The sequence below is a fragment of the Eucyclogobius newberryi genome, unplaced genomic scaffold (assembly GCF_026437365.1).
Source record: "Eucyclogobius newberryi isolate DKJ021-1_F unplaced genomic scaffold, fEucNew1.0.hap1 SCAF_1, whole genome shotgun sequence".
Taxonomy (NCBI): domain Eukaryota; kingdom Metazoa; phylum Chordata; class Actinopteri; order Gobiiformes; family Gobiidae; genus Eucyclogobius; species Eucyclogobius newberryi.
This window is the reverse complement of record NW_027315723.1, coordinates 45,293,439-45,303,990: the sequence shown is the minus strand read 5'-3', so window position 1 is coordinate 45,303,990 and position 10,552 is coordinate 45,293,439. Positions and strand designations below refer to the sequence as shown.

General features: G+C 40.6%; 1 protein-coding gene across 1 annotated transcript in view; it reads right to left on the bottom strand.

The window, feature by feature from the left end:
• The window catches only part of obsl1a (obscurin like cytoskeletal adaptor 1a), a 34,656-nt gene extending 24,312 nt beyond the window's left edge, over nt 1-10,344 (bottom strand). The window contains exons 1-5 of the mRNA XM_072446956.1: nt 9,997-10,344; nt 7,328-8,508; nt 4,257-4,526; nt 3,379-3,639; nt 648-953 (exon numbers count right to left, since the gene is read on the bottom strand). Coding sequence (XP_072303057.1) covers nt 648-953; nt 3,379-3,639; nt 4,257-4,526; nt 7,328-8,471 — 1,981 coding nt within the window. The 5' untranslated portion in view covers nt 8,472-8,508; nt 9,997-10,344. The remainder of the gene's footprint in view (nt 1-647; nt 954-3,378; nt 3,640-4,256; nt 4,527-7,327; nt 8,509-9,996) is intronic.
• Nucleotides 10,345-10,552: the final 208 nt, after the last annotated feature.

Genomic DNA, 10,552 nt, shown 5'->3' with positions numbered 1-10,552 from the left:
ATATTTATTACATTCTTGTTTTTGATCAGTTATATGCATTGCAAATATATAGCAAAATATTCACACAATAATTTATCTTTGTTAAGATTTAAGCGCATGTAACAGCTAAAGAATTCTACACAAAAATGTATCTTTACGTCTTCTTTCTGGTCACATTGTATCCTATGTAGACTTTTAGCCTTCTTCATAGCTTTATTTATGCATAAATGGATGCATTTGGTGATATGTGGGCCAAATAAAAATAATTTACTTGAACAAGCAACATTCTGCGGTGCCAAAGTGCCGCAATAAGGAACTGTACTCTTTACAACCATAAGGATCTTCACGTTCATTTGTGCGTCCTCAAATGTGTGTCACTTCCTGGATTTGGTCCATCGGGTCAAACTTTAATTTTGAAATGGGGATGAGGGAGATGGGAGGACATGCAGTAAGTCGGAGCTGGGATTGGAACTCACAACACTGCTGCCAGCTATGTTCACAATACGTTCTAACCAAACAGGAAGGATGTGCATTACAAATAAAAGAAAAGAAAAAAGAAAATACAAATATTGGTATCCTAATTTAAAGTTAGAGGAATGTAGCTTTTTAAGTCTCAGCCCTTGACATTGACAATGATTTCCTTCCTTTAGCTTTTTTCCATGTCTTACCAAGGTGAACAGCTCTGGGGAACTCTGCATGCCCGCTCCGCCCGTACTTATTGATGCAGCAGACCCTAAAGCGGTAGTCTCCTTCACCCGGCACACTGTCCCCAGACACTTCAGCCGAGGTGGCCGTCTCTGAGCTGAAACACTTCTGCCACTCCTGAGAGCCCACCTCCTGCCTCTCCAGCACAAACATGGACCGCGTAGTGGTCTGGCTGTTGGGGGCAGGGCACCAGGTTAGCAGAGCACTGTTAGGTCGGTCGTCGTCCATTTTGATGTTGACTGGACAGATAGGTGGGAGGTGTCTTGTAGCTAGAGAAAAACAACAACAACTCAAGTCAAGTTCATCAAGTCTGTGATGTTTTTACAAAAGGAAGGTACAGGAACTATAACACAAACATACATACATACATACATACATACATACATACTTACATACATACATACATACATACATACATACATACATACATACTTACATACATATATACATACATACATACTTACATACATACACACATACATACATACATACATACATACATACATACATACATACATGCATGCATACTTACATACATACATACATACATACATACATACTTACATACTTACATACATACATACATACATACATACATACATACATACATGCATGCATACTTACATACATACATACATACATACATACATACATGCATGCATACTTACATACATACATACATACATACATACATACATACATACATACATACATACATACATACATACTTACATACTTACATACATACATACATACATACATACATACATACTTACATACATACACACATACATACATACATACATACATACATACATACATACATACATACATACAGCATGACAAAGACCCAATTAGGGTTAAGCGGCAGCTAAAAGACGTTAGGGGCATCTGGTAACTAAGCATTAGCACCAAACTTTAGATCTATAAATGTTTCATAAAATCATACATACATTATTTTGTGCTTTTGGCAACATCTCAGAGCAAACACGTTAAATCTCCAGCACTGTTTACTTTTTTCCCAAGTGAGCTGATCTGGGCCGAGCTATAGAGGAGGGGAGCAGCTCCACCGGGCCCCTGTGGGCCCCTGTCTTAGCTGTGACTAGAGACCTGTGGCAGACAGGATTTCCCGCGGGTCAAATGCTGCAGAATCAGGTGGATTTGCATGGCCTCACGTGAGAGTACCCCAGAGAGCAGCGGGTCACGCAGAGACGAGCAGCCGCTGCTGAGTGGTGATACGGGGCAGTACGTGCGTTGTATACGTGAGAGCGTGTGACCACTCGCTGTAACAGAGGACATCAGCTCTGCATCAGGTGGATGTATTATCACAGGACACTTTGACAAAGTGAGTAGAACAACGCTGGTGAAACTTTAGGAATGATGCTGAGCACGATGCGAGAGACGTGGCCGCGGTGCACTCCGAATGAGCTTCTTAGTGTCATATATTTCTTCCTCTGAACAGTTTTAGTGGGATAAGTTCAGTTTATTTCTTTATTTAAAGACTGATTTTAGACAGATTTACGGACTGTCCCATTGCAGTGATATGATCTGAAACAGCCCGGACCAGGCCATAGCCCTCAAATACTAGGCCTATTGGAAGCTGTACTCTGCATTAGTGTATTATAAAGTATGTTTAAAGCAGTGGTTCTCACAGAGTAGACTACGGGTCCACAGAACATTAGGCTTCTCAGGTGAAATGAGGCAGTTTGATGTTTAAAGGTGCTGTATGTAAGTTTTCTCATAAAAGTGTTCCACAGTATGATATAAACTCATCTATCTTTCATTTATCTTGATTAAGGATTCTTTAGATTTCCTCACAAGTACATGGTTACATGCTGTACTAAAAGAATGGGTGCCGATAATTAAAAAATCTGTATAAACCAAGATTCAGCTCTATTGTTTATAACCGATTGAAGCAAGCTGACATTATATAGTAGGATATCATAAGACTATGGCCAACTGAGTCTATAAAATAAATACATATGCAATGAATAGCACTCCCAGGAGTAAATATAACTGTATGTTATGGTGTCATTGTGGGCCGCTCTGCCTTTAACCCTCTTTTTCACTGTGGATTTAATCACTTAATTAAAAGTAATCTAACAGTAATGACTGCTGCAATTTGATTATTTTAAAAGTATGTAACTTACTGGCGTGACCACAGAGCGCACGTCTGATGTTGCTCACAGTGGTCCGAGGGGCTGCCCAGGATGTTTGTGTGTTTGCTCAGACACATGAAGAATTAGAGAGAAAATTGATTCACACACATTAAGACACCAGTGTACGCAAACAACAGGGGCGAGGCAGGTTAAGTGTCTTGCCCAAGGACACAGCTCTAGTATTCACCTGAGCCAGCTGCGATAGCACTGCCAACTTGTGGGTCAGTGTTGTAACACTCTACCTAGGCCTAGGATGTTATGTCGAGAGCAGGTTTCAAACCTTTGGATCAGAGGACGAGCACTCTGCCACTGAGCTACCGCCACCAAGTGTTGTGTTGCGCAATGTTGTGAAGCAATCTTACGAAACCACAATTCATCTCTGTGATTGGGTCCAGTCCTGCCTGTGGGCCCTAAATGCCATGTTATTGGCCCGTTAAACCCCTGGTGTGGACTGAAAACAAATTAGCGAGAGCCTAACAAGAGGGATTCTCAAGAGTTTGTGAAGGCACAAAAATTGCGAGAACTCTGACAATACCTTTAACTTTGAGGCGAGATGTTGTAGTGGACCTCCCTGCCACAAATGTCACGACCCCAGAGTCTTGGTAGGACACGTTGACGAAAACCAGGATGTGGTTCTTGCCAAAGGACTTGAGGATGGTCTGGTGCGTCTCGTGTTGTTTGAGTCCATCTTTGAACCAGTGAACTTCCATGTCGTCCTGGTCCACCTCCACACAGAAGGCTGCGTTCTCGCCCTCTAGCACCTCCAGCTTACGGGGAAGTTTACGCACAATGGGGCCTGCATGAAAATGTACATTTTAGTTTCTGAAATAAATTAATTAGCTAGATAATATTTAATAATCTCTGTGTAAAATAGAAATATACGTTTGTATAATTTTGTCCCTGTAATATGCAAAATGTGTTCAATATCACTTTGTGAAAATAGGTTTGGAGGCTTATGCTCCTCATGACAATAAAAATGTGTTCATAAAGTTACTGCTTTACTGTAAGGTAAACGTATCAAGCACACTGTAAAAGATGTAAACAAAACAACCAACCAACTTGAATTAATTTTATTCTTTTCTTTTTTACACCTTGATTTTAATTTTTACTCTACTTTTATTTCTATATTCAACACATTACTGATTATTTTAGGTTTAAACATAAATAAATGAATACAGATACTTTTGTACCTTACTTTATCTTGAATCTAAAGTAATAATTCTGAAGTAAAGAAGGGGGGAGTAAAGGTTAGTGAGTGTCCGGGCCTGTCCTTGTCTTATGTCGTTGAATGTCGTATGTTGTAGGTATTGTAGAATACTATTGATGTTATAATCTATAAGTGGATTTGTGCTATTTCCCATAACAACACTTTTAGATCATTTTCCATTTCCAACAGTAAATACCAGCACATACCTTTAACTGAGAGTTCTGCTATGCTCTTGGCTCCATCGGGCATCTCACACAGGTAAACCCCGTCGTCGTCAGTGTTCACGTCTCGAATGGTGAGACGTCTTCTGGTGCCTTTCTGCTCCATGCCGTACTTCTGGTTGGGCATTAGTCTCTGGTCCTCCAAGTACCAGGCTGCGGGCAGGGACTCATCCGGCACCTCACACTCCAGCACCGCCACATCCCTCTCTGCCACCTCCACATCTTTGAGCTGAAGCCTGAACCGCACCGATGGGCCTAAGAACAAGGAAAAGATGTATTATTAATTTGAGCAGTCATAGATATAATTCATCTCACAAGTTGGTTCAAACTAACCAACTGGGTATGCGTGCACCTTTAAGTGTAAACAGAGAATAGTCTACTTATGATCACAGCGTTACCAGTGTCTATTTTTATTTTTGTAGAATATGATTTCTCTGAGATAAGCGACGCATAAGTGATGCATTTGGAGAGATCCCAGAGCGAGGTAGACTTGGTGATCATTGCGGCTTTGCATATGGAGATCTGGACCCCTGAATATCTTAAACTTCCAACAAAAGGGGAAAATAAAGATTGACTGTGCACATCGCTCCCTGGCTCCCAAACCGGCTCCAAACCAGCGTCTAAGGCCTATTATACTGAAGTTCCACAACTTCAGTGATAAACAGCGTGTCATGGCTGCATCCAGACGTCTCACCGCGGGCCAACCTGGATCAACCAAGCCCCAAGTCTCTTTCTTCAACAACTAATCAGCGCAAGTGGTCAAGTTTTTGATCCAGTGCAATTCCGCCTGAGAGAGAAGAATGTGGAATATGCTCTGCTCTATCCTGCAACGCTGAGGATCAATGTGAATGTAAAACTAAAAATATTCAGTACAACAATGAAAGGCACCTGGACTTTACTGGAGATGTGATTATTTGCCAGTTGGGCCAGTGTATTCCAACTTTGGTTTGTAAATACCAAGGTAAAAATGTTGTATCAACCCTACTGGAGGGCCTTTTTTTACTTAGTATTTTTTTTTTCCTCCTCCCACTGACCTCTTTTTGGATTGGAGTTTGTGGTCTTTTTGCATGTTTTAGGCATGAGCATTGTTCCCTCTAGGCTGCGTGGCAGAGTTCGTCGCCCTCAGAGGCAACTGTTGTGATTTTGGGCGTTACAAAAATACATTGAATTGAATTGAATTGAGGTGATACGGGGCGGCATGCGTGTGTGGTACCATTCGCTGTGACTGAGAAGGTGGAGACGAGAGGAGATTATCACAGGACGCTTTAACCAAATGAGTAGAACAACGCTGGTGAAACGTAATGAATGAGGCTGAGTTTGATGCGAGACTGCGGGGTGCAATCTGTGAATGAGCTTTTTGGTGTCATACATGTTTCCCTCTGTTTAAGTGGGATTAGTTCAATTCAGTTTATTTATTTGTCCCATGCGGTTCTATAGCTCAGAGCTGTCTTAATGTGGGCCACTGTCTCATCGCAGTAATATGATTGTCAATGGCCTGGACCCGGCCAGAGCCCTCAAATATTAGGCCTATTTGAAGCTGTACTCTGCATTACTTTATGTTCTAAAACAGTGGGTGAGGGTCCACAAATGGGCCACAGAGAGTAGGCTATAGGCCCACAGAACATTAGGCTCCTCAGGTGAAGGTAGACCGTTTGATGTTTAAAGGTGAACTATTAAGTTTTCTAGTTGAGGGTTATTGACCTGATTTTCTCATAAATTTGTTCTCAATGAGTGCTGATCATGTAATGTAATTAATACAAAAATCTGTATAAACCAAAATTCAGCTCTGTTTGTAAGACCAACCTATTGAATCAAGCTGACATTATAGAGTAGAATATCATACAACTATGGCCAACTGAGTCTATAAAATAAGGGTTACAACATGGAAGGAGCTAATCAGAACAACAAACTAAACAAAGATGTTAAAATTGTAAATTTGGTTTATGGCCAAGGTTTTGTACCAAATAGTACTGACCTGAGTTTCAATATCTGGATTACAAATGGTATACATGTTTTTCATCAGATTGTAAAATATAATCAAATGAAAAGCTTTGATATGTTTAAAGAATCCTTTGGCTTGGAGAAAAATGACTTGTATAGGTATTTACAAATGAGGAGTTATTATAACCAAGACATTTAACAAAGTAAAGACCATTACAACCTGCTTAAATCAGAACTTTCAAGGAGAATAATATCTAAATTACTTCAATGCATTACTAATCTGGACAACTACTCTACTAAATATATTAATAACGAATGGGAAAGAGAAGGTAATCTTGTTTTGACCAATGAAGAGTGGGAATTGTGCTGACATCTCAATTGAGGACCACAAAATCACATGTTTAGAGGCAGTTTTCTGGACAAATCTGTCATGTTTTTTCACGACAGCATGTCAAAGTGCTCATTATTCACAAAGACTTGGTAACTGTTGGGGAAACTGTGGCAGCCAGGAGGCAAACCACTATCACGCGTTTTGGGACTGTCCTGTCGCTCAAAAATATTGGATTGAAGTTCACAATGCATGGTAGACTGTTTCTGAAATTGCCATCCTTCTGAACTTTAGAACTGTATGTACTTGGGCCTCAAAACTCGTGCCATGGAACCTTTGGAATGTCCTTTTGGTGGCAGGAAAAAAGGCCATCAGAAAAAATGGTTGACACAAACATCACTTACAATCTAGGACTGGACTGACATAGTAACAGACATAAAACAAATGGATAAAATAGCATTTGGTTTAACTTAGAAATAGACAAATTTGAAACACAACTGGGGATAGTTATTTTAATTTAAATAATATTTAAATTATGCCATGGTTTTGTTTTTGAATGTTTGAATTTTATTTTCTTCTTTTCGCTTTCTGGTCAGTTTCTGTTGTGTTCTGTGTTTTTTTGCTTGTTCTGTTTATGTACATTTGAAAACTGAAACACAAAAGAAAAAAGACTCCACTTACTTTGGATACTCAACTTAAGTAATAATTTCACTGAGTTACTTTTATTTGTATTGTATTACTGAAGTAATGAACAGCAGTACTTTGACCACCTCTGCATGTCGCTTACCTTTGACTGACAGATGCACTGCACTCAGCGTATTCCCAAGAGCGTTGGAGGCCGCACATACATACAGCCCTGTATCCTCCCTTTTACAGTACAGAACCTTCAGGGTATAGTACCCCTCCCTGTCCTCAAACATCAGGTGTCTTCTACCAGGGTCCAACGGAACGCCATCCTTCTTCCACACTATCTCCGGCTTGGGCTTCCCCGTCACCAAGCACCGGAACTTGGCGTGTTTTCCCTCTGCCACGGCAAACTTCTTAACTTTCGACGGATTGACTGGCGGTTCCTCTTTGTTTCTGAGTATGCCTAACCTTCCTCCTCGTAGCCTGGGGGAGTTTTGACTATTTGTGTGCCCGCTTGATGACCTCTTGCTCTCTTCTCTCTCTGGCACCGGCTCGACAAGTAGAACTGCTCCTACCAACGCATCACCATTGCAGTTGACAGCCTTACAAGTGTACACTCCTTTGTCCGGCATCCGTGTTCTGTAAATCTTGAGTTGGAACCATCCACCCTCCTGACTGCTCACGCTGAAATGAGAGTTTTCAAAGATATCTCCTAGCTTTTTGCCATCTTTTTCCCATTCAACTTCAGGCAATGGTGTTCCCCAGATCTTGCAGGAGAAGGCTGCATCCTCTCCTCGGTCAACTCGCAGCGACAAAGGCTTGATAAGGAACCGTGGTCGGTCTGAACTCAATTCGTTGTCATCAAGTTTCTCCATCAATCTGTTTGACTTTTGCTCCCCGTTCACCAACTTTCCATTCTCTGATATGCAATTTCCGTTTTGCAATTTGTCATGACCGTTCAACTGGCTCAATTCTCCATTCACCACCAACTGTTTATCCTGTTGCTGTTCTTCCACTTTTAGTGTAGCAGCTGCACATGTTTCACCCACACTGTTTTTGGCCTTGCATATGTACTGGCCTGCATCTTCTGGGTTGACTGAACTTATGGTTAGAAGGTACGATTTGCCCTCCTCTGACAGCTTGTACCGGCCCTCCGTAAAGATCTGGACATTTTTGCGTTCCCAAACCACGTCTGGCCGAGGGTCCCCGCCTATTTGGCAGCGTAGTGTGGCATCAGTTCCACACAGGGCAAGCAAAGGGCGTGGATACCCCAGGACCCGTGGGGCACCTCCAAAAATGTCCATGTTCAGAGTTTTGAGGGGTTCAACTTTCGGAAAATATCTGCAAGTAAAGGAGAACACAGGCCTGTGAACAATTCTTGTAGTACACTTAAAAATGTAATTTATTAGTTAGTAGAATTATTTTATACACTGCTTGAAAAATACATAACCAGTACCATAACATTTTGGAGTTAGTTTTATGATAAAGAGTTGAGGTTTAAAGGAAAGAAATAGATACTTTATATTGGTTACGAATGAGCAGATATAGTAAGGAATGGATCAGTATTGGAACTGAAAAGGCACATCTCTTGAACGTACGCAAAACATACTATATGCCATTGCTATCAGTAGGGGACAAATCGACTGGAGTGATTTTTTCTCCATTTTTTTTTTTTTTTTGTCCAAGTACGTTGTGGTTGGTTTGATGTTTTACTGCTTCACATGATTCAAATATAGCTTGTGATGTAGTTGTTAGCATAGGGTGAACTAAAACGGGGACATACTAGTTGGAATGGGAACTAATAATAAAATAGTTAAAAACGTAGATAATTAAGTACATTTTAATGCACTTGGATCGTTCATACCTCTTTCACAGCTCACTTGTGAGTCAGTGTACCTTTATCAGTGGAAATTAGTGCATATTTTGTGTTTGGTTATCCCAAAGCCAGATTTTCTCTAGTTTGGCTAAAGAAACAAAAATAAATTCCCTTCTTTACTGTTGGCAGGTCTCAAAGTGGTCAAAACTGGGAGAAGTCTTGAATAAAACTGGGACAAATCAATGGTTTTGGATACATCTGCTGGGACATGGGAAACAGGGCTCAAAACTGGGACTCCCAGGTAAATAGAGACATGTGCTCCCCCAGGTTTGCACAAATTAGCATGTTTAACAGGTCAGTAAAGTGGGCTAACCCTGTGGTCGTTCTCACAGCTGGTCCTGAGTGTCACTGAAGGAGGTATTTATAAGTGCACTGTCACTAAAATTACTGCGCCATGTGTCAGGCGAGCTGCGAAATCAACCACCTGAAGTCATCAACACACACAAAAACATGTGCTTTAAATATGCTTCTCTGAGTGGACTTTTCGTTAGTTCTATGTACTTGTTTTGTTGATGTGTGCATACACAAATTATAATATTCTTTGTAGATCAATAAAGTTTATGGATGTTTTTGATTTGTTTTCAGAGTCAAGTTTAGTTTGTACTTGGTAATAGTATTATTTGTACAGGATTTAAAAGTGCCATTGGATATCATAAGTTGTTTATGTTTAGGGACCACGGAAATGGGTACCTCTACCTACCTCTACGGCGTGAGTATTGCCTATCATCATATTGTTTAAAACTCAATGCTAGATATGATTCCATTTTCAGTATTATTTAAAAAATTTAAATCTTAACATGAAACATTACACTAGAGTCTAGACCTTCTCTTCTCATTCATGCATGTTTATAGCATGTTTACCATGTATGTTCATTAACATGCACTGTCCCAACAAAATAAACAAAAGAATGATCATATTAATTCCAAGAAAGCACATTATTAGTCACACATACCTTGTTGAATGTGACTAACTCCGGCTGGCTTTCCCCTCTGGACAAGATCAACTTGAGTGCGTTTGGGGTTGGCAGTTACTTGAAAGCAAATATCTTTCCCAAAATACTCGCATCCACTTGCTCAATCTTCAATTTGTCCTTTTCATTTCTTAAAAACTTGAACGATCTGCCGATTTCTTAACAAAACTGTGTCTCAATATCCATCAAAACAGCACGTCTTAGCTTTAGTTCCTTGGTGTTACTGTGGCCTGGCAGAGAGGAAAACGTCTGCAAATGGCTGGAGTCCTGGTTCTGTCATTGTCTGTTAAGATAGACAGTTGCAATAGAGTTGGAGGAAGGGGAGAAAGAGTGAGGGCTGGGGGTATAAAATGCTTTGACAGTTGCTTCTGCTCCAAGCCCCCTTCCTCTAAAAATAGTCACAGCCACCATGACAGAGGCACTGATAAAGTTAGGCTCTCCATTCAGGACTGTGAGGGACTAAAGATAGTTTCTGAGAGAGGGAGAGGGTCTGTCTGTGGTGAATCGCTTCAGCTTAAGAGATAGACACAGTTAAACC